Here is a 22,984-nt window from a genome sequence, read left to right as displayed (position 1 = left end):
TGAATGAGGAGGTAGCATGGCAAACTGAGTGTCTGGGTTAGACTCCAGTTCTGCCCTAAGCTAGCTGGATGCCTAGAATCTATGTTATTTCTGATAGGACCCTATAATATTTCTGGCTGAATTTAACCTCTCTGATCCTCAATTTCCTCATAAAATAGAGAAAAATGATAATACATAGTTCACAGGCTTGCTGGGAGGATTAAATGAGATAATTTATGTAAAAAGATCACAGTGCTTGGCACAAAAGAACATTCCAATACCTGTGGGTTATTATTTACCCCTGCCCCTCAGGGCTCCACACCTGTTTCAAAGTGACTGCTAACTGACATTAAACCGCCTTATAAAACATGTTGATGTTTGACCTTCCCTCTCAAACTTCATTTCTTCAACATCACCCCCAAACTCAACACTCCAGACCTACTGACTCCTTGCAATTCCAGGTAAGCAGCCAAGATTTTTATGGCCCCTGTGGTCTTTGTGCACATATGTTTTTCCTTTTGCCTGGTACCCTCTTCCTTTCCCCTGGCTAACTTGCTACATACACTTCAAATCTCCATGTGGGCAGCCCCAAGCCCAGGAAGGCTTCACCTCCCAAGTCAGGGCAGAAGAGTCTCCTTTGCACTCCCTGGTTTCTCCACTTAGCTGTTATCATGCTTCTGACACTTGCATGATCATTGATTGGCTGGATATCTGAATTGCTCCCCTGACTCAGATATCTATGAGGCAAGGGATAGTACATTGCCCTATGCAGAGTATCCAGAACCTAGCTCAGTTCCTGATGTCCAACAGGGACTTTGTAATGTTTGCACAATCAATAACTAACTTTATGAACTGCTTCAGCACTAATATGGAAAAAAAAACCCTCTCTTTTTCTCCTCCTTTCCAGATAACCATGTACTATTCTTTTCATTTGAATAAGTAATATTTGAAAATGGAACAAAATTTGAGTTATCAAAAGGTTTATGGAGAATGGGGCACCTGGCTGACTCAGTCAGTACAGCATACAGCTCTTAATCTCTGGGTCATGAGTTCAAGTTCCACATTGGGTATAGAGCTTACTTTTAAAAAAATAAAGGTATTACCTATTTTTTAAAAAGATAGATAGATATAGATGTAGATATATAGATATATATATATAGATAGATATGGAGAAGAGTAAGTCTCCCTTTCCCATCCTCCAGCTACCTAGCCTTCCTTCCTAGAGGCCACTATAGTACCATGCAGCCTTTCATTGATGTCCAACTATGCACTTTAAATGGAGCCTTTGTAATCTAGTACTGGGCTTTCTTAAGTGCTATCCCACTGTTAGGACTCCAGTCCAGGCAACCAGCATGAGTCTTCCCCATTCTGCAAATCCTACTTTCCATATTCAAGAAAATGGATGCAATGGGACAGGAAACAAACTTTTGACCCTCTTCAAAGGCAGCAAGACAGGAGATGGCAGATGACAGAGATGACAGCAAGGGAGAAATCCCAGCACGGTCACCACCTCCAAATCTCCTAAACTGTCTACACACGCACGCACATACGTACACATACCCAGAATAAAAGCAGAAGTTGGACGCTCTAGGGGACATCCTCAGGAGCGCTGTCGCCTGCAAAGCCCCACCCCCTTTCTTGCTACCTTGAGAAATCTGAGGGAGGGGGAGGGTCAGGCCTAGCTTCCAGCTTCCTCCTCCCTCCCCATTAAGAGGAAGCAAACTTCAATGCTTAGTCATTTCCCATGGGGTAGGGCTTTACCTGGGGGTCTGAGTCACCACACAGGTGCCAGCAAGGGAGAGGTGCTGTCCGATATGATACATCTGTTTGCCCAGGAAGGACATTAGCTACTGGGGGTTGTGGGGACCAATCTGACCCTAGATGCTAAGAACCCACACTGTTCTGTGAAGGACTTTGGAGTTCCAGGCCAAGGGCAAGAACTTAGGGTAGAGAATTAAGGCTCCTTTCCTTATCTAACACCTTTTCCTTTCTCCCTCTCATTCCCCTCCACCCATGGGGAACCCATGGCTGGTTAGCCAACCTGTCCTGCAGCTCCTAGTACCTTAGTAGACAAAGCCACAATCTCCCTGAGAGGACAGAGGTAAGTCCCGGGCACTTAATGGGCCTTCAAAAATGTTATTTCCCTTCTCCTCTCTCTGAGTTGAGGAGAAAGTCCAGGACATGAGGAGCACCAATGAGCATACTGATCCCAACAAGTAGCCTCAGAGCCTGACCAACATTTCAACCATGCCAGGGACCTCCTGGAGCTGGCCAGAGGTGACAAACCGAACCCTGGGAGAGGCTGGACTCTATACTGGAAATCTTCACCTTGGCATGACTTTCACTGTGCCTTAACAACTGTTTCCACTCCTATTAAGCTGCACTAACTGTAGTTCGCTCAATAATGGCTTCCCAAAGATGTCCACATCCTAATCCCTAGGACTTATAATTCTACCTTACATAGCAAAGGAGACTTTGCAGATGTGATTGAGTTAAGGATCTTGAGATGGGGAGATTATCCTAGATTATTCAGGTGGGCCCAATGTCATCACAAAGGTCCTTACAAAAGGGAAATGAGGAACCAGAGTGAAAAGAGGGGAGGTCTTGATGGAAAGAGAGGTCAGAGTGATATGGGACCATGAGCCAAGGAATATAGTCAGTCCTTAGAAGCTGGAAAAGGCAAGGAAACAGATTCTGCCCAGAACCTCCAGTCTTGCTGGCTCATTTTGGACTTTTGACCTCTAGAACAATAAAATAATACATCTGTGTTCTTTTAAGCCATTAAGTTGGTGGTCCTCTGTTACAGCAACAGTAGGAAACTAATACAGATTCTGATACTAGGAGAAGGGTGCTGATGTAACAAATACCTTCAAAGCCAAATGGCTTTTGGAATTGAGCAGTAGGCAGTGGATGGAAGAATTTTAAGTGTGATAGAAAAAAATCTAGGTTCCCTTGAACAGACTTGTTAGTAGAACTATAGAAGGTGAAAATTCTGCTAATGAGGAATGAGAATTAAGTGAGGAGCACAATAGAGAAAACCTATATAGTCTTAGAGAATATCTAAATCATCATAAACAGAATATTAGTAATAATATGGACATTAAAGGTGATGCTGGTAGGGGTTAGAAGGTAGTAATATTTTATTGAAAACTGGAGGAAGGAGGGAAGGGGTCTTTGTTATATAGTGATGGAAAACTTACCTGAATTGCATCCTTTAGTTATATAGAAAGCAGAACTTGTGAGGAGTGAACTTGGATATTTAGCTTAGGATATTTCCAAGCAAAGTATCGAAGGTGCAACCTGGCTTATTTTTGTCTTTATAGTAACATGTGAGAGGAAGGAGATAAATTGAGAGAAGCACTATAAACAAAAAGGGGAGGTGCCTGGGTGGCTCAGTCAGTTGAGTGCCTGACTCTTGATTTCAGCTCAGGTCATGATCCTAGGGTTGTGGGATCAAGCCCCATGTCAGGCTCCACACTGAGCCTGCTTGGGATTCTCTCTCTCTCTCTCTCTCTCTCTCTCTCTCCCCCTCTCACTCTTTCCCCTCTGCTCCTCTCCCCACCCCCCAATAAATAAAAATGAAAGAAAAAGAAAGGAAGCAGGAGTAATGATTTGGGAAATTCTCAGCCTATCCAGATTGGAAAGGATGCTAAAATTAGGAGATTCACTGTCAGGAAAGAATTCTCTGGAAAGAAAGCCAAAGGTGTGACTAGACAATCTTTTGTTAATGCCTTGGAAAGACCAAAAGGTCAGAGTATTCATTTTCTCAGTGGATTCTTAGAAAATATTAGGCATGTGACTCATGTATCCCCACAACCATCTCAGCAGAATCCAGAAATAGGGGTGCCTAGGTGGCTCAGTCAGTTAAGCATCCGATTTCGGCTCAGGTCATGATCTTGCAGTCCATGAGTTTTAGCCCTGCATCAGGCTCTGTGCTGACAGCTCAGAGCCTGGAGCCTGCTTTGGATTGTGTCTCCCTCTCTTTTGTCTCTCCTCCACTCATGCTCTGTCTCTCTCAAAATAATAAACAAACATTAAAAAAAAAAGAATCCAGAAATAAAGTTTGGATCATCTAGGAAAAAATCTATGGAGGAGCCTTTTGTCTAATGGAGTGAATGCCTATGACATGTATGGGAGACCCACAAGGTTCTTGTGAATTTTATACTGGCAGAAACACTGTCGACTTGGATTAAAAGGGATAGAGGAAAAACAAAATGAAAGAAGGCTGCCAGACTCTCAACATTCTACAGGCAAGAAACAAGATGATAAAATAAAATTATTCAAGAAAAAGGAAGAACAACTTAGAGAGGAGGGGCAAGCCCAGATGTCAGAGTCTCAAGCCACAGGATTATTCTCAGGCCTTGAAACCTAAAGGAGTTTGCCCAGCTACATTTTGAAATTTCTTAGGACCAGTGACTTCCTTTTTATTCCGTTTTCTCCCTTTTTTTTGAGTGAGAATATCTGTAACTAGTATTCAGTGCCCATCCTGGGAAGCAGATAACTTGTTTCTTGAATTTCGTAGGTTCACAGATGGAGAGAAAATTGTCCTCAGGATGGATTGTATCCAATGTCTCACCCATGTCTTATTTAGAATATTTAGATGATGAGATTTGAGGATTTTGAGCTGATGAGATTTAGATGATATTTTAGACTTTGAGTCGATGCTCTAATGGGTTGAGATTTTGAGGGATGTTGGAATAGGTATGTGAGTATATTTTGTATATGAGATAAATGTGAATCCTTGGGGTCTGGAGGGCAAACTGTAGTAGGCTGAATAATGACCCTCAAGAGTATCCACCTCTTGAGGAGTCTGGGTAGGTCAGTTGGTTAAGCATCTGACTCTTGATTTCAGCTCAGGTCATGATTTCATGGTACATGAGATCCAGTCCCACATCTGGCTCTGTGCTGACCTTGGATCTGGTTTTGGATTCTCTCTCTCTCCCTCTCTGTCTGTACCCCCCTCTCTCAAAATAAATAAATAAGCATTTAAAAAAATATATCCACATCTTAATCCCTGGAATCTGTGAATATGTTAATTGCACGGCAAAAGGAACTTCACAGATGTGATTAAGGATTTTGAGATGGAGAGATTATTCTAGATTTTTTTTAAAATGTTTTTATTTATTTTTGAGACAGAGAGAGACAGAGCATGAGCAGGGGACGGGCAGAGAGAGAGGAGACACAGAATCCGAAGCAGGCCCCAGGCTCTGAGCTGTCAGCACAGAGCCCAACATGGGGCCCGAACCCACAAACCACGAGATCATGACCTGAGCCAAAGTCAGACACCTAACTGACTGAGCCACCCAGGCACCCCGAGATTATTCTAGGTTTTTAAGAGATCTGGATCTCTTACAAGGGGATCCTTATAAGAGGGAAACAGGAGGGTCAGAATTAAAGGAGATGTGATGATGTGGATTCATGAGCCAGGGAATGTAGGCAGCCTCTAGAAGCTAGATAAGGCAAAGAAGTGGATTCTACTCCCCAGAGCCTCCAGAAGGAATGCAGCCCTGCTGATCCATTTTGGATTTCTGACCTCAAGAGCTATAAAAATAATACATTTGTGTTATTTTATGTTTGTTAATGTTTATTTGTTTTGAGAGAGAAAGAGAGAGCACAAGTATGTGCACACAAGCAGGGGAAGGGCAAAGAGATAGGGAGAGAGAGAATCCTAAGCAGGCTCCTCACTGTCAGCACAGAGCCCCACACGAACTGAGATCATGACCTGAGCTGAAATCAAGAGTTGGACACTTAACCAAGTGAGCTACCCAGGTGCCCTTGTGGTATTTTAAATCACTAAAGTGTGGTGATTTGTTGCAGCAGCAATAGGAAACTCATAAACTAACCCTTTTCATTCACCAAGCTCCATACCACTCAAGCCAACCTACTCAATCTTCCACCTGAGGCTGCTTCCACCTTTCTATCTCCTGTAGATTTCCAACTTGACATTTATAACTAATTCCCCCCACAGGCTTCCACCAACTGTTTCCTTGGCATTTCATCGCTTTCTCCTGTTTCCTGACCCTTCCCAGATCTGCATTAGCCTTTGGTTTAACCCTAACTATACATTAAAATCACTTGGGTGTGGTAGGTGGTGTGAGGATGGGAGTGGGGGAGGGGGAAGACTTGTAAAAAATGTTGAAGCCCCGGCCCATACCTATTAAAACAGGCTCTCAGGTATGTCATTATTAAAGTTCCCCCAAGTGATTCTACTGTGCATACTGTCATTGAGAACACCTGTCTACCTGTTGCTCCAGGGTTATCAAACTTTCACATGCATAAGAGCTACCTAGAGAACTCTGAATGTAAATGCCACGGGCTAAGGCCTAGAGAGTCTGGTTCAATACATTAGATACTTATATCCTACTCTTCTAACAAGCTCCTCAGGGGGTCAGATGCAGGTGGCATTTGGAACTTGGAGAGACATTTCCACAGCCTTCTGTCTGCTCCTTCCCCAAAAGACTCAGCTAATTGACAAGATGAATTCCTTAGATCAATGATTCTCAATCTTTGATGAATATCAGAATCACCTAGGGACCTTGCTAAAAATAGTTTCTCAGACACCAATCCAGTTTTGTTTAACCAGATTATGGTTAACAAGCTCCCCAGGAAGTTTTGGTTCATGCTGAAGTCTGAGAATCAATGCCTTAAATCAGTGATTCTGGTACTTGAGTATGTAACAGAATCACCTGCAGGGCTTCTTAAAACACAGATTGTTTGGTTGCACTTATAGAATTTCTGAATCAGTTGGTCTGGGGTAGAGCCTGATAATCTGCATTTCTAACAAGTGCCAGGTGATACTCAAGTTGCTGATTTGAGAACACTTGGAGGGCCACCACTTTATTTTATTTATTTGTTTGTTTGTTTGTTGTAAGCTCTATGCCCAACTTGGGGCTTGAACTTAAACTCATGACCCAGAGATCAAGAGTCTCATGCTCCACTGACTGAGCCAGCCAGGCACCCTGGAGAACCATCACTTCAGATTGACGTTTTAAGCAAAGTGTTGATCTCACCATGTGTCTCTATCCATCCTTTCTCCTGATTCTCTCAGCCATGAAAGAGTCTAGCCAAGGAGAAAGAAAGGGCTAAGGCAAGTGGCCAAGAGACTCTTGACTTGAGGGGGCTACAGAGGGGCTGTTAGGGAAGGACTTCTGGTAAGCTCACCACAGGGGCATCCTGGCATAAATCTAAGAGCTCTTCATGGCCAGTCTCCATGGTGGCCAAATTCCAGTGGAAAATAAAAATGATATGATCAATAGCTGTTAACTCCACATATACATCCAGCCCCACTGGCACTCAAGGGCTTAGAGCTTCCCTGGCAGAGCCTCACAGCCTGTGATAGTAAAAGCTATGCAGGTATAGTAATAAGAGAAAATCTGAGGTCACCTTTGTCACCAAAGTAATTAGGGGGAAAGCCAAGCTGAGGCTATAGAGTCTTGTTCATCAGTGGTATTGACCTCAGCTTATACACATGCTCTGGAGAGGAGAGCTAAAGAAACCAAAAGAGCAAAGATGAGAAGAGCCAGGTGAGAGAGGAAAGTCATTCCCTGTCCTTTTATTAAGAGAGAGTGAAAAATTAAAGGCAACTGACAGGCCATAACTGGCAAGGGGATGTAAGGGCTGAGAACCCAACCAGCCAAAGTTCTTACGAAATCCACTTTATTTTCACACTCTGCATACAGAATTTGGTTATGTGCTAAGTTCACATGACCTGCTCAAACACCAGAAGTCACGTCTCAGTTTTAGGAAGCCAGAAGGCAAATAGCTAGATCCAGTCTGCTGATCCCTTTATACATAGTACAGGCCCATCTACTAACTCACTGACAGTAAATCACAGGACTGCAAAGTTTGGGAGAAGTTTCTAGAGGCAGAACCACAGTCACAAGGCTAAACAGATTTGGGGTATTTACCCCTGCAGGTTTGGACAGAGTCACAGAGGCCATCAGCAGGTCTAGCTTGCCCTGTAGATACTGATCCCCCAAATTCCACCAGAAATAACTCTAGTTTGTTCATGTGCCTGGTAGATATGGCTTTAGGGAAATCACTTATGGTAGAACGTCAGCTGTAAAAGTATACAGTATCTTATCTGTCTAAAGGCAGGAGGCTAAGTCAAATGATACCTTCTTTCACCCCCGACCCAGGCACCAAGTCAATCCTATCTTCACAAAATCTCCCATATCTGCACCCTCTCCTCACACCCCACTGCCACTGCCCTGGTTCAGACCTTTTTCAGTTCCCACCAAGCTCAGTTTAGTGGTCTCTGAACTGGTTTTCCCTGCTCGTAATATCATCTAGGCCCAAGAATCTTCTTTTAATTAATCTTTAACACTGTTGCCACACACCCCAAACTTTTTAATGATTCTCCATCATTATGAAGTCCAAAGTCCTTTCTGTGGCATGCATGGTCGCCTAGGACCTTAGGTGCCAGCTCTCACCAATCCCAGCAGACAAATCACCTCTACAGAATTGGCTTTATACCCCATCCACCTGAACCACCTGCAGTTCTTTGAGTGCTCCTTGCTTTCTCCTTCCTCTTTACCTTTGCACATGCTGTTTCCTCTGCTCAGATTGTCATTTCTCCCTTCTGTATTTGCCCTCCAAGACTCCACTCTTAGCCATCCATGCCCATTTGAACATCTGATTCATAGTTTCACTCTCACTGTACTCCATTCATCTGCTTATCTGTTTTTCCACTTGACTTTTATTCCACTGAAGATGAGACTGGGGCTTTTACCTCCATACCCAGTACACAGTACAGTGCCAGGCCTACAACCAACTATCAGTAAATGTTTGTTAAATAAATGAATGAAAAATAAATCAATGAATCAATGAATATCTTGAGTCCTTGCCCAGGCCCCAAACTTCATCAACTTGCCCTGAGTGTCCTTCTTTAAAAGTCCTTTTAAAAAATGCAAACATCCTTGGGCTGGTAGCATATTAAAGTTAATGAGTTATTTTAGATTAACTAGGTGATCAGGCAGAACAAGGGCACACACACACACACACACACACGCATGTGCGCCCAAGGAAAGGAGGTATAAAGGCAAGGGTAGAGAGGGCACCAGAGACAAAACAAACTTTACCACATTTCCTTTTAAATGCAAATAATACTGCCTCATATGTATATGCAGTTTACAAAGAACTTTCACATACTTTATCTATGATGCCTGAAACCAGAAAGGTAGGTTGGATGAGTGTTATTAACTACATGGTACATACAACGCTTAGAGAAATTTGTAACGCCCCAAGAAAAGGCTTATGACAAAGTAGTCAAAAGAAAAGAGCAAGACACAAAATTATGTATAGAATGTGAACACAACTATGTAAAAAAGAAGCAAATATTTTAAAAAGGAAATAAATACATCAGAATGCATTCATTCGATAAATATTTATTAAATATCTGCTATATTCTAGACATTGTGCTAAGTGCTGGGGATATAGTAGTGATCAAAAACACATCGCCTCTCATGGAAGTTACAATTTGGTGGGGAAAAGCAAACATTAATCAAATAACAAATGATGCAGTAAAGGTAAAATTGCAGCAGTTACAAGTGCGTCGAAGAGGTGGTACTTGTTACCATGAGATTACAGACAAAATAGAGGGATCTTATACAGTTATAGGCAGTCCAGGAAAGACTTCCTTGAAGAAATGATCTCTGAAGCACAAGGAAGAATTTAACTAGTCAAAGAAAGTCCGAGGCAGAAGAAACATCATGAACAAGGGCCCTGTGGTAAGAGAGACTGATGAGTAAGAGAATGGTTGAGTAGAGCAAGACTGGGAGAGGGTGGTGCAGGTGGAGCTAGAGAGGAAGTAGGGGCCAGACACTGCCCAAACCAGCCAGCCAGGAACAATGGGAGTCATTAGGCACACTTGCATTTTCAAAAGATTTCTCCAGAATGAATTGGTGGGGTGTGGGAGAGAGTGGAGGGGGAAATAGAGTCAATGGGGGAGGCCAGTTGGGAAGCTATTGTGGCAGTCCTTGCAGGAGCTGATGGTGACTTAGGCTCAAGAAATGGTGGTGCTGCAAATGGAGAGAAATGGATGACTTCAAGGGCTATGAAGCAAATTGCCAGGATGGGATGAGGGGAGCAAGAGGAGAAAAGCATTGAGATGGCTCCTAGGTTTCTGGATGTGAATCGAGGTGGTGCCATCCCTTGAGACAGAGGGTGATGGAAGAAGTTCATCAGGTTGGGGCCTGAAGACAGGACCAATTTGGGGCAGGTTGTTTGAGGTGCCCTATGTGTGACAACCAAAAGGGGGTGTAAAGTAGCAGAAAATGAGGGTAGGTCTGGCTAGGTATAAGCATTTATAAGTCAACTGTTTATTGGTGGTAATTTAAGCCTGTGTGTGAATGAAACTGTGTGAGAGAAAGTTGGGAACAGGAGAAAGTCTAGAATGAGAACTTAGGGAACCCAATATTCAGGGCCAAGTAGAGGAGGTTGATTGCAAAGGAAACCCAAGAAACCAGAGACGTTAACAGCAACTATGGAATGCTATGGAAGCATTTTACTTTTATAGTTACTTTTATAATTGGGTAGAAAATTTTAGTTAAGGGGAAAAAAAACTTCTTATGGCTCCTTGACCTTAATTAACTTTTTAGATTTTTGAAAAATAGTATTTGAGGGCAAGAGGTGATGTTCAAAATATTTAACTAGTAGGACTTCAGAGCCCCAACACATGGATGGTAGCTAAAGGAGGGAGGGGTGTCAGAGGCCCTATGCCCTATGGTTGCTGGATCATGAAGTGGAAAGAGGCTGGGTAGCAGGAGGCCACATGGAAGGGATCTTCAAACAGCTATTTCTGATTATCAACCCTGCTTAAGGGTCCTCACCAACTGGATCCAACTAGCTCCTTCCCCCCTTGCCCCCACCAGCCCTCTGCCTGCTCATTGCCAACCCTCAAACTCTTCTGTCTACTGCAGTGATTTATTTATCATTTCTTCCCTTTTTTAAAGTAATCACTATACCAAACATGGGGCTTGAACTCATGACCCCAAGATCAAGAGTCACATGCTCCACCAACTAAGCCAACCAGGTGCCCCTATTCATCATTTCTTGAGAATGCCTTGCCTTTTCATGTCTTCACGATTTTCCCTATACATAGAATGCCTTTCTCCTCCTTGTTTGGCAAACTTCTTTGCCTTTTTATAGGCCCAGGTAAAATATCACCTCCTCTATAAAGTCTTCCTTGACTTCCCAAGGCAGAATTGTTTCCTCATCATTGTTCCATATACTTTATACATACTTTTATTATAGCATTTATCACGTTGAACTGCAGTCTTGGTTCTGTCTCTTTCACAAAGCTGTGAGCTCCTTGAGGACTAAGACTATGTCCCACTCATTCTTGTATCCCCAGCATCTAAAACAATGTCTGGTGTCCAGGTACTAATTTTTTTTTAAAGGTTGTTGAATGACTGCCAATGGGACTGCAAGGTCAGGGGGCCCTAGACTATCTTTTCTCCCAATTTTCTATTTAAAACTCAGCAACAGGGTACCTGGATGGCTCAGTGGATTAAGTGGTCGACTTCGGCTCAAGTCATGATCTCCCAGTTCATGAGTTCAAGCCCCACGTCAGGCTCTGTGCTGACAGCTCAAAGCCTAGAGCCTGCTTTGGATTCTTTGTCTCCCTCTCTCTAACCCTCCCCCGCTCGTGCTCACTCTCTCTCTCAAAAAAAATAAACAAACATTAAAAAAATTAAAGCTCAGCAACAGTCCTGATACATGCTACAACATTGATGGAAGTGGAAAACATTATGGCAAGCAAAAGAAATCAGTCACAAAAGGGGTGCCTGGCTGGCTCAGTCAGTAGAGCATGTGACTCTTGATCTCGGGGTTGTGAGTTCAAGCCCCACTTTGGGTGTAGAGATTACTTAAAAACAAAAATCTGGGGGAAAAAAGTCTCTCACAAAAGACCACATATTATATGATTCTATATATATGAAATGCCCAGCATAGGCAAACCCACAGAGACAGACCTAGATTAGAGGATTGAGGAGATGGAGAGAAAAAGGGAGTGACTGCTAACGAGCATGGGGTTTCTTTTTGAGGTGATAAAAATGTTCTAGAATTGATTATGGTGATGGTTGCACAGCTCTGAATATAAAAATCATTAAGTTGTACATTTTAAGGGGGGTGAATTGTATAGTATGTGAATTATATCTCAATACTACTGTTATGGGGCACCTGGGTGGCTCAGCCGGTTAAGCATCTGACTTCAGCTCAAGTCATGATCTCTCAGCTGGTGAGTTCAAGCCCTGCATCGGACTCTGTGCTGACAGCTCAGAGCCTGGAGCCTGCTTCAGATTCTGTGTCTCCCTCTCTCTCTGCACCTCCCCAGTTCTCTCTCTCTCTCTCTCTCTCAAAAATAAATTTAAAAACACATTTTGGGGTGCCTGAGTGGCTCAGTCAGTTAAGCATCCCACTTTGGCTCAGGTCATGATCTCACCAGTTTGTGAGTTTGAGCCCGCATTGGGCTCTGTGCTGACAACCCAGAACCTGTAGCCTGCTTCAGATGCTGTGTCTCCCTCTCTCTCCCCTTCTCTGCTTGCGCTCTGTCTCTGAAAAATTAGTAAATGTTAAAAAAAAAATTAAATAGTACTATTATTTATTTTTTTATTATTTTATTTGTGGCTTTGGTTTTGCTTGTTTGAGGTTTTTTTGTTTTTTTGTTTGTTTTTTTTTTAAGAGAGAGCATGCATGAGCACCTGAGCTGTGCAAGCTAGGGAGGGGCAGAGGGATAGGGAGAAAGAAAGAGAATGTTAAGCAGGCTCCACATCCAGTGCTGGGGTGGGGGATGGGGAGCCCCACAGGGGGCTCAGCTTGATCTCACAACTGTGAGATCATGACCATGAGATCATGACCTGAGCCTAATCAAGAGTCAGACGCTTAACAGGTGCCTCTATAGTATTGTTATTTAAAAAGCACCTCAGCAACTTCTCCCACTGTATCTGATTCAAAGGGAAGGTTCAAATGTTTACTGCTGGGGAGGAAGATGGACACACTGGAGGTGAGTGTGGAGGGGCAGATGAGGGGTGTGGTGTAGGGGGTTGGCTTGGGAAAGGCAGAGCATAAGTGGAAATCAAGTTGAGTCCTCCTAATAGAACGGGCCACAGAATATTTCAGAAGGAGGGCTTCTGGTGTAAACGGAAACCACTTCAATGAAATCAGGTTTCAGAAAAAAGAAGGATGAGGTTAGCTGAGAAGAGTGAAATTTTACTTTGAAACTAGTGGCTGAGTGTGGTCTCCTCATTTGACCTGGGAATCTTTTAAGAGAAAAGAGTTATAATATAGGCAGGGGTGGAAATACTAATACACTTAGCCTGGAAACCCCAGCATCTCCGAAGTAGGGAGCTTGAAAGGGGGCTGCTCTCCTTTTCCCAGGCTGGGCCCTGCCAGGAGGTCATAGGAAGCCAGCTGAATCCTGTCTCTGCCACTTACCAGCTGTGATGCCTCCGGCAAGTCTCCCTCTGTGTTTCCACTTTCTCTACTGTAAAATAGGGCCAATGATAGCACCTTCCTCATAGGACTGTTGTAAGGATTAAACCAGACACAGTGTGCAATACAGGGGTGCTTGGGTGGCTCAGTCAGTAGAGCATGTGACTCTTGATCTCGGGGCATGAGTTCAAGCCCCATGTTGACCATAGAACTTACTTTAAAAAACAAAACAAGGGGCGCCTGGGTGGCTCAGTCGGTTAAGCGTCCGACTTGGGCTCAGGTCATGATCTCGCAGTCTGTGAGTTCAAGCCCAGCATCGGGGTCTGTGCTGACAGCTCGGAGCCTGGAGCCTGCTTCAGAGTCTGTGTCTCCCTCTCTCTCTGCCCCTCCCCTGCTTACACTCCGTGTCTCTCTCTCTCTCTCAAAAGTAAACATTAAAGGGGCGCCTGGGTGGCGCAGTCGGTTGAGCGTCCGACTTCAGCCAGGTCACGATCTCGCGGTCCGTGAGTTCGAGCCCCGCGTCGGGCTCTGGGCTGATGGCTCAGAGCCTGGAGCCTGTTTCGGATTCTGTGTCTCCCTCTTTCTCTGCCCCTCCCCCGTTCATGCTCTGTCTCTCTCTGTCCCAAAAATAAATAAACGTTGAAAAAAAGAAATTTAAAAAAAAAAGTAAACATTAAAAAATTAAAAAACAAAACAGTGTCTAATACATAGTGAGGACTAGAAGAAGGCAGTCCCTAAGGTGAGTGACAGGTTAATATATGGAACCCTGAAACTGGTTGCCCGAGAAGTGGCTGTTCCTGATAGTCTTGAGAGAGAGATTAGGGAAGAGATAGTAGCTGGCAGGGGAAGGGGGGAGTCAGGTCAGGGTGGTGGCTGGGAAATGGTCTGAAAAGAGCAGTGTCATTGCTCAATCCCACCAGTGGGGCTCACACTTCCTGTTTTCAGTGTCTGTGAGCCCAGATGCTGGAGCTGCTCATGTTGGAACAAGATCTTTCTTGGCCCCTCAGGGGAAATGCAGAGGCTGAGAAGCAACTCAGCCTGGGCTGGGTCCCTTAGCTTCACATCATGCCTTTTCTTTCCTGGCAAGTTTCAGCTCCCACAAAACCCACGAATGCAATGCTGGGGTGGAAGAGAGGGGGCTCCCACTCAATCTATAGTTTTATAGTATAAGCCATCATTTTTGTGCCTTTATTAGGTGCCAGGATTATACTAAGAAATTTGTGAACTCACGAATCCTTATAACATTCTTGGGAGGTAGATATTACGATCTCTTTTTTTCAGATGGGGAAACTGGGGCACAGAGAGGTTAAGAGTCTTTCCCTTGTCACACAGCTAGTGTCAGAGCCAGGGTTCTAGTCCAGACCACTTGACTCTGTAACCCATGCTCTGAACCACTGTATCATAGTAATAAGACAACATGCCAGATTAGAGGGACTAAAAATGAAATACTCTGGGTCCCTGACCTCCAGAGGCCCATGATCTAGGGAACCTCTGAACGGGAAGCCCAGGAGACCTTGCACCCCCAAACCCCACTCAGAAAACTGATTGCTCATGCAGAGAATGCATGCTGACAAATCTTGAATTTACTGAGCCCTTCACATAATCTGGCCAGTTGTCCCCAAAGGATTTCAATCAGGAGTTCTTATAAGAAACACCTGGGAAACTTTTCTAACATCACAAGCCCTGGCACCAGTCCTGACCTGAATCACAATGTCTGGGGGGGGGGGGGGGGGGGAATGGTCATGTATGTATTTTTTAAAAGGTTTTCATGTGACTTGGTTAAGAAACACTGCTAAAAACCATTAACATAGGTTGGAAATCCCAACACTTTAGTATCCAACTATATCTCCCCACTTCTTCAGAAACTGATGTTTGGTTCAAACTATGTGGTCACCTCTATTAGGATACCACCTAGGTTTAGATTCTGGGTCCTCTGATACTAGGGATAGCAGTGACTGGTCATGAGCTTCATTAACACACTGAGAAAACTCAGCACCAGCCCCTCACACAGATGATGGGAAATTGTTTTCTATTCCCTGAATGACACAGACCCAAGCCAGACTGGGTTTTGAATCAGCAGGTTTCACTCATGCCAGTGTTCTCCTAGGTTGAGGTCAACCCCAGGATTGTTATGGGCAGAGTAAAGAGAATGTGGTGGGACTTATCCTAGAGGATCACTGTGTACAGCCGTACAAGATGTGCATTGTACAAAGGCATCAGGCTAAGGAGGGAATTGAGGGCAGACATCCAATCTGCACACTAGGCTGTACCTTACATGCTATGCAGGACCTATTCTACAATTCTTCTAGCCTCTACTTCTCAAAGTGCCATTAAGTCCGGAGATTCAGCCCCCAAGGAACTCTGAGGTATATGCCGCCATCATCATTTTCCACTTTTTATGCTCCCCAACTTCCTCCCAAACAAGTACCAAGAAAGAACCAAAGTCTTCAGAAAAATCACATTTTTTGATCATATTTATTCAAAATTACAAAAATAGATATAAATAAAAATAGCAGAATATAATTATTAAATATTCAGTGTATAGGAGTGGTCCTCACTTCACCCAGTGAGGATTGGATAGACTCAGCTGAAAGGTCAGAAGGAATAACTGGCCAAGAAAGAACATCTATGTAAAAGTGAAACTGAAAATTTAGTGCTGGTCACGGGCCATGCCCCAGAATGATACATTCATAGGCATCACATGAGAGACTCAAAAGGACATAGGAGTCCATGACCTCTCCAGACAGACCATTCTATGTGGCATCATAGTCCATTCAGTTTAGGGAAATATCTAGACTTGCAGTCAGACACAGGAATACCAGCTGTTACTCATTCACACTGACACAGCCTGTGCACGGGTGTGCAAACATACATACACATATATAATATTTCCTGATACATTCATGGAATGTCAGAGCCCTTCCCTAAGTCATTAGTGTCTCCACTCCCCAAACCACTGTTCCACAGTGGCCGAGCTCACTCAAAAGACCTCAGTTCTGTTCTACTTCCTAATTGAGAAATTGTTCCTTTCCCCAACAGTGGGCCTCATGAATGCCCACTGTTGGGGGAGCTGGCTCTCCTTCTAGCTGTGCCCAGGAAATGGCATTTTTAACTCCAGGAGGCTTTAGTTCCGAAAAAGACAAACTACTGGTCAATACCATCCTGGGTCAGAACCAGCCCTCCATCCTGGCCACAGGAGATCTGGGCACTTAGCACCCAGGCCTGTATCTAAGGTTAAAGCTATTGTTGCTCACCCTGGTGGGCGGCACATGCAAAACCATCTCTGCAGAGCCTATCTTCCTCAGTTTCTTCCTTATATATAGCTGATGCAGATGGTTCTACTGCAAAAATGACAGCATGGGAGTGGGTGGTACCCTTCTCTTCCCTTGGCTCCCTGGGGAGCCTCAGAGGTCTAGGCCATTCTGCTCCCCAGTGTGCCTTTGGATCCAAGGCAGGAAGCCTGAGACTCTTGTGTAGACGCCCGGCTTGTCCTTCATGGCACATCCGCTGCCCCAGCTCACAATCCCAGTCAGAGTCAGGCGGCCGTGGATAGAGCAGACCAGAGGGCCCCCAGAGTCTCCCTGTTAAGCCAAAGACACAAAAGGTGAGCCCAGAGAGAAGTGAGGAGGGGGCCATCTGATCCAATCACCCAATCATACGCAAGAGAGAGAGAAGGGAGAGTTTCTTAGAGTCAAAATCCTTAGTGACTCCCCACTTTCTACCACATAAAGTTTAAAATGCTCTGCTTGTTTTTCAAAGCCCTGCTATCTGCCACAATTCCATCTACATTCTCAGATCCTTTTCCTCCCCATCCTGGACTATGCCATGTTCACCCATTTTTGTATCTTTGAACTGGAACATTTTCCTTTCTTCCCTAGACCTCCTCAAATCCCTGCAGAGTCACATTCTCTTTAAAGCCTTCCCTCCAGTTGGCACTCACCTTCTGCTCCCAAACATCTAATCATTTACAATTCATACCACACCCTGAGCACTGAGTTGTGTTGTTTTCTATTGTTTTCCTCTTTCTTGTGGTCTTATTTCTTTCCCTCCCCAGTGCAAAGTGTCTAGCACAGAGCCAGGCTCACAGCAAATGTTTGGGAAACATATAAGGGTTAGTTTAAACTGTCTAAGACCTAAGCTCCTAATACTGGCTTCTTAGGGCTTTGGTTGGACAGAGGCTCCCCAAAGCTGGCAGGTACAGGCCCAGGAGCCCTGGGGAGGTTTGGGGGTGACAAGGAGAGAAGCTAGAACTCTCACCTGGCAGGAATCTGTTTCCCATTGTGGGTCAGCAGCACACAGCATTTTGGTGGTGACTTCAGAGCCGTAGTAGTGGGGCTGCTGACACTCCTGGTAGGAAATCAGCTTCACAGAAGTCATTTTCAGCTGCTCTGGATAGAGATAGTCAGCTGGAGGGAGGAAACAAGGAGAAGTTTACATTAAGCTGTATATGTCTAGTCTTTCCACTGGGACTCTCTGCTGGAGTGAGGACCAAAAAGTGTCCTCACCAGGGAAAACCTTTATTCATTTCCACCCAAATCTGAGCCTTTACTCCATGTATAGCCCCTCATCCCCCATCTATTTACCTTTATGGCCCATTACTCCCTAAACAGTGCTCCCTACTCCATCCCTGGACCCGTCTGCTACCTCCACAATGCTCCCATCTCTATCTCTATGGTCCTCTTTTGATCAAGTTGAGTTCACTTCCAGGTTACAACACTCCCTCAGAACCCTCTCAGCCAGCCCCAAATGTCACTTACTGGTATTCTCTTTTCCAAAGCCAGTGATCTCACAGCTTGTGCCAAAATGAGCATCACCATACGATGGGGGCAAACAGATGGTTTGTATGGACCTGGATGGCTGTGCACACTGGCCTGTGTTGGATCTGATCTTCAGCAAGGCTGGGGGAGGAGGGAAGCAGGAGAGGTCAGGGGGAAAGATCTCCACCTGGTCAGTTGGTCACCATGTTTCGCCTCCAAATGCTGAAGGACTGTCTGTCTATCCCTAAACCGGTTAGGGTCAGAGATCATCCTGGAAAGTCTGCCTGTAGCTTATTACCTGAAACAAGTCTCCCCTGTCCCATGTCTCAAGGGCTTTGTTACAGCTGCCGACAAGAGCTTGGCCAGCCAGAGCCGCTGTATACAGCCATATGGTTGTTTTCTGTGAACAGCCCTGGCTGATGTAGATGAGCTGAATTCAGCCCAATGCTCGAAGTTGCAGATCCTGGGACAGGCAGAGGTTGTATCCAACAAAAGAAGGGGCCTCCCAGCCCAAGCCATATGCCCACAGGGTCACTGCCATCTGTAGGAGGCTAAATGTTTGAAAATTTAAAGACTCTGCAGAGGAGCAGCAGGCCCTTCACATATGTCCTTTTGTTATATAAAGTAGGCTTTTCAGTTCCCCTACAACCTCAACCTCCCACTTGGTTCTCTTTTTGGACCCCTCTTCCTCCAACCATCATCATTATAGCAGATAAGGGTTTTCTACTCACCGATATCATTGTGGTGAGCAAGAGTGTCAGCACTATAGTCCTCATGCAAGATGAGATTTTCCACTTCAAACTTCATCTGCCCAAGTGTATCGGAGTTAAGCTTTGACCGACCCAGGTAGACAATGTAGTCCTCCTTCTTCGGGTTATTACTGTGGGAGGGGAGACCTGTTAGATAGTCTGATCTCATGAGATCTTGTCACTTCCCCTCCACAGCGAGCTCAGAGCATGACTTGTCCCCAAGGCCATGGGCCACATGGAGAGGGGCTAAGGGGGCAGAATTTAAGCGGAATGCTTTGCTGGGAAGGAGAATGGGATGTGTCTGGGGTAAGGTAGGAGGGTCAGGGAGAAGAGACAGAGGGACGTACATGAAGCAATGTGTGGCGCTGACCACCCAGCAAGGACTGATGAGGCTGCCTCCGCATAAGTAGGTGACAGAGCCTCCACGGTGCCTCCTATAGATGGCTGCAAACCAAGGCTGGTTCTCGATGGTGGTGAATTCTCCCCCAATAATCTTAAAGCGAGGCCTCAGAGCCTTCTGGCCACACTGAAACTCTGCTGTTTTTGGAGGAGACAGGGGACTTTTTCCTGGAGGAGACAGGGGACGTTTTCCTGGAGGAGAAAGAGAGGGATGTCTTGGGGAGGCAAGTAGGATAGTGTCCCTCTCTTGTCCTTTGACCTCCCAGTTTTTCAAAGCCGGGCAGACCTCCCTCCTCAACTCTCCTGATGGAATAAGGCGATGTATGAGGCTGTCCCCTTCCACCCTACTGTCATAAATAGGTCAGTGACACTCACCAAAAGAGCAGTCGTGCACCATGCACTGTTGGACAAGCTGGTTTAAGCCAACCTGCACATAGCACCATGGCTTTCTCTGGTTGTCCGGGTTCCTGGTAACACAGAGGGAAAGGTGGGGTGGGGGGGTTGTCATTCCAACCCAGAATACGTTTCCTTCCCCTTCAGGGAAAACTCAGCCAGAGGCCTTGCTTTTCTCATGCTACGATCAGTACTCTTGAAACACAGGATGGTACCAAAGGTTCCTGTGTGGCTACGGGAGGGTCTTTGTTGCCCCACCTCACCTGCAATAATTGTGTTTCCCCAGGCCCAGCTGAAGGGCATCAGATCGGAGGGCATGGTACTCTTTCAGAAGAACAGCAGCAGAGTTCCAGGCCAGGCAGGGCCGGCCCACGATGTCGGTGTTGGCCTTCCCTCGGTAAGAGTGACCATTCCCCTGATAGCAGGTTTTCGATGTATCTAAGGAAGAATGTGAGGATGAGAGATATTAGAAAGAGGAGGAAATTCAGACAGGCGTTTTAGAGATCCTGTCAGGCCTTGCATGATTTCAGACCTGGCAGAAAACACTAGAAAGGATCTCCTTCCGTCCCCACCCCACATTTGTGCAGCCACAGATTCATGAGACAGTGTGTCTGTGTACATCACATGGGGATCAAGATGTCCTCCACTCTACCTCCAGCCCTTAACTCCTGCCTGCTCTTACATCCCACCCATCTCTCCCTGTCCCCAAATCTCTGGTGTCCCCTACTCCCCAGTTAGAGTCAGGATATCCATACCTATCTCACAGTGTTCTCCTTGGAATTTCTTTGGACAGCTGCATCGCTGAATGTTGGAGAAGTACTTGTAGGACACACATGTTCCTCCATTCAGGCAGCCGCAGTTTGCTGGAGAGCACAGAGGTGGAGGGGTAAGCAAGGAGTGTGGGAGGAGGCAAGGGGGGAGCCAGCCCTGCAACAGGGTCAGGGAGGGGCTGCCCCCTGAGGCTTTTCCAAGATGTCTGTACCGCCAGATATTATGCAAGGGGTGGATACTCACATGCATCAGACACTGGATGAAGTTCATGGCTGCCCTGGAAACGATGAGAGGGAGGGGAAAGTTCATCAAAGGTCCCATGCTCCTGGGACCCAAGGGGAAGGATAAACTGGCCTCCTGCCAAATCTCACCTTTTCCTCCAGCTCCCTCTCTCTTCACCTTGTTCATATCTAACTAGCCCTCAAATGGAAGATCATAGGTTTCAAGCAGGGAGAAATGGATTGACTCAAGCAAGCTAGGGTGCAAGAGAGCTAGGCCAGTCTCTGCAGTTTCTTCTTCCCTTGGCTGAAGGTGTGAACTCCCTTGGTTCTCAGGGTCCCCACAGCCACACCTGTCCTATTTTCCTGAGAGGCTAGCCCCCTGTAGATGGAATCCAGAGGACCCCAGCTCCCTATGCACCGCTCTCCTTCCTTCCCCTGACGCTGTTCAGGAGTCCTGCCAAGCCCCCTCCCGCCGCCATAAGTCAAAGCGGGGAAGCCACTTACTTCGGAGTCACTCACCACCAGGACACAGAGGAGCAGGCAGGTCATCAGGATTCTCATGGTGGCCAGGCTGGGGCTCTAGACAGCACTCTACAAAGGAGGGAGAAGTCAACTTGAGGAAGGAGCAGAGGAAGGTGCCGGGTGGGTCACCGCAGTTCAGAACAGAAATCCCAAGGTCTCCCCAGAGGCGCGCCTGCGGTGACCAGGCTTCCCAGGCCCCGCCGCCTCTCCTCGCTGGAGGCTCAGGGGTTCCGGCACCCGAAGGGGATGCACAGGCACCGGGAGCGGTGACTCGGACTCTGCCGCTGCGGAGCCGGGCCGCTGGGGCAGCCGGGCTAGGGGGAAGGGAAACCCGGAGGAGCAGCCCTGCGCAATTAGGGTGGCCTGCACTCACCGGCGGCTACGGCAGGAGGGACTCGGCGCTGGGACGGCAGAGACAGGTTGACACTGAAATCCGAGGGGCTCTGGGGCTCCAGCAGTTGCGCTGTGCTGCTAGCCCGCCGCCGGGCTCTATATCAGGACCCGCCCCAGCCCTGGCCCCGCCCCAGCCTGGGATCTCCCCAGCCCCTCCCTTCTCTCCGCTTCCCTGGGGAAGTGTGTTTCCTCAACCTTGTCTGAGAGTGAGGGGCTGCGCGGTCCCCAGGGGAGGGGACGTACGAGGTCTGAAAACAGAGACACAGAGGCATCTAAATTCCTCGCCCTCTCCTCCCATTCACCTGTCCTGGGCCCCATCCCAGGGCATGGGGCCTCCGAATTGCTCTTGGGAGACTCTCCGTCCAGCTCTGATGTCTCTCCCCAGATCCCCTAAACAGCTCTTCTCCAGCCTTTACACCTTTGGGCCCCAAACGCCTGGGAGAATGATTCGGACCACTGGGTGTGGGGTCATAGCCCGCAGTTCAGAGAGCTAAGTCTGTTTCTCAACGTGAAAATGCACGTGACACATGCTTGCTTACTCCTGCTAACAGGAGCTGTTGAATAGCAGCTCCCCGAAATTCATCAACACAACCAGTGGATAAAACAAAGTTGAGTTTATTGCTTACCGTCCTAAGGGCGGGAGCAGCGGGTAGGCAAGATCGGATTTTATTGAGAATTTAGAGTTTGGTTTAACTTAAGGGTAGCCTTTCAAAGTGAGGGCTTGGTAAGGATTACATAAGGATCACGCACGATATATTATTATAGGATTGTGAGAACAAAGTCTAAGGGCACAAACTGTTAATGCTTTCTATTAAAGTATTGATGGATCTTTCAAAAATTTCCTGTAACAAACAATCCCTTTATTTGCCTGGGCCAGAGTATAGTCAGTTAATAAAGACAATAGAATGTAAAGCCTTATTAAGGTAGACACTAAGCTGTGGAGGGGCAGGAAGTTCTGTTTTCACATCTGAGGAGAGAAACTGGGGAACTGGAGGACAAGAATGAGATTTGTTTTTCACTCTATGCCTTTTTGCACTGCTTCAACTTTTGAAAACATACCTTTATATCACCCATTCCAAAAATATAATTACAGTTTTTTTTTAAGTTTTTAAAATTTATTTTGAGAGAGACAGCATGAGTTGGGGGGGAGGGCCAAAGAGAGGAGACAGAGAATTCCAAGCAAGCTCCTTGCTTCCAGCACAGAGCCCAACATAGGGCTTGAATCACAAAACTGTGGGATCATGACCTGAGCTGAAGAAACTAAGAGTGGGACACTTAACCGACTGAGCCACCCAGGTGCCCCATAATCACAGATTTAAAACAAACAAACAAACATATGTATTGGGGTGCCTGGGTGGCTCAGTCGGTT

General features: G+C 46.0%; 1 protein-coding gene across 2 annotated transcripts; it reads right to left on the bottom strand.

Moving 5' to 3' along the window:
* Window positions 1-15,847: 15,847 nt before the first annotated feature.
* On the bottom strand, window positions 15,848-21,747 carry PLAU (plasminogen activator, urokinase). 2 transcript variants are annotated; one of them, XM_045439663.1, is made up of 11 exons: window positions 21,596-21,747; window positions 21,205-21,291; window positions 20,723-20,756; window positions 20,464-20,571; window positions 19,972-20,146; window positions 19,691-19,782; window positions 19,264-19,507; window positions 18,899-19,047; window positions 18,168-18,308; window positions 17,668-17,816; window positions 15,849-16,991 (listed from the first exon to the last, which is right to left on the bottom strand). In XM_045439663.1, the coding sequence occupies exons 2-11, from the start codon at window positions 21,259-21,261 to the stop codon at window positions 16,815-16,817; spliced, it is 1,326 nt and encodes a 441-aa protein (XP_045295619.1). In that variant the 5' UTR covers window positions 21,262-21,291; window positions 21,596-21,747; the 3' UTR covers window positions 15,849-16,814. The 2 variants fall into 2 exon arrangements, with proteins under 2 accessions (XP_045295618.1, XP_045295619.1); XM_045439662.1 differs by having other exon boundaries at window positions 15,848-16,991; window positions 20,464-21,291; window positions 21,596-21,729.
* Between the last annotated feature and the right edge of the window lie 1,237 nt (window positions 21,748-22,984).

The sequence above is a fragment of the Leopardus geoffroyi genome, chromosome D2 (assembly GCF_018350155.1).
Source record: "Leopardus geoffroyi isolate Oge1 chromosome D2, O.geoffroyi_Oge1_pat1.0, whole genome shotgun sequence".
NCBI lineage: Eukaryota > Metazoa > Chordata > Mammalia > Carnivora > Felidae > Leopardus > Leopardus geoffroyi.
Note: the sequence above shows the minus strand (reverse complement) of the source record. Positions and strands in the feature narration are given on the sequence as shown.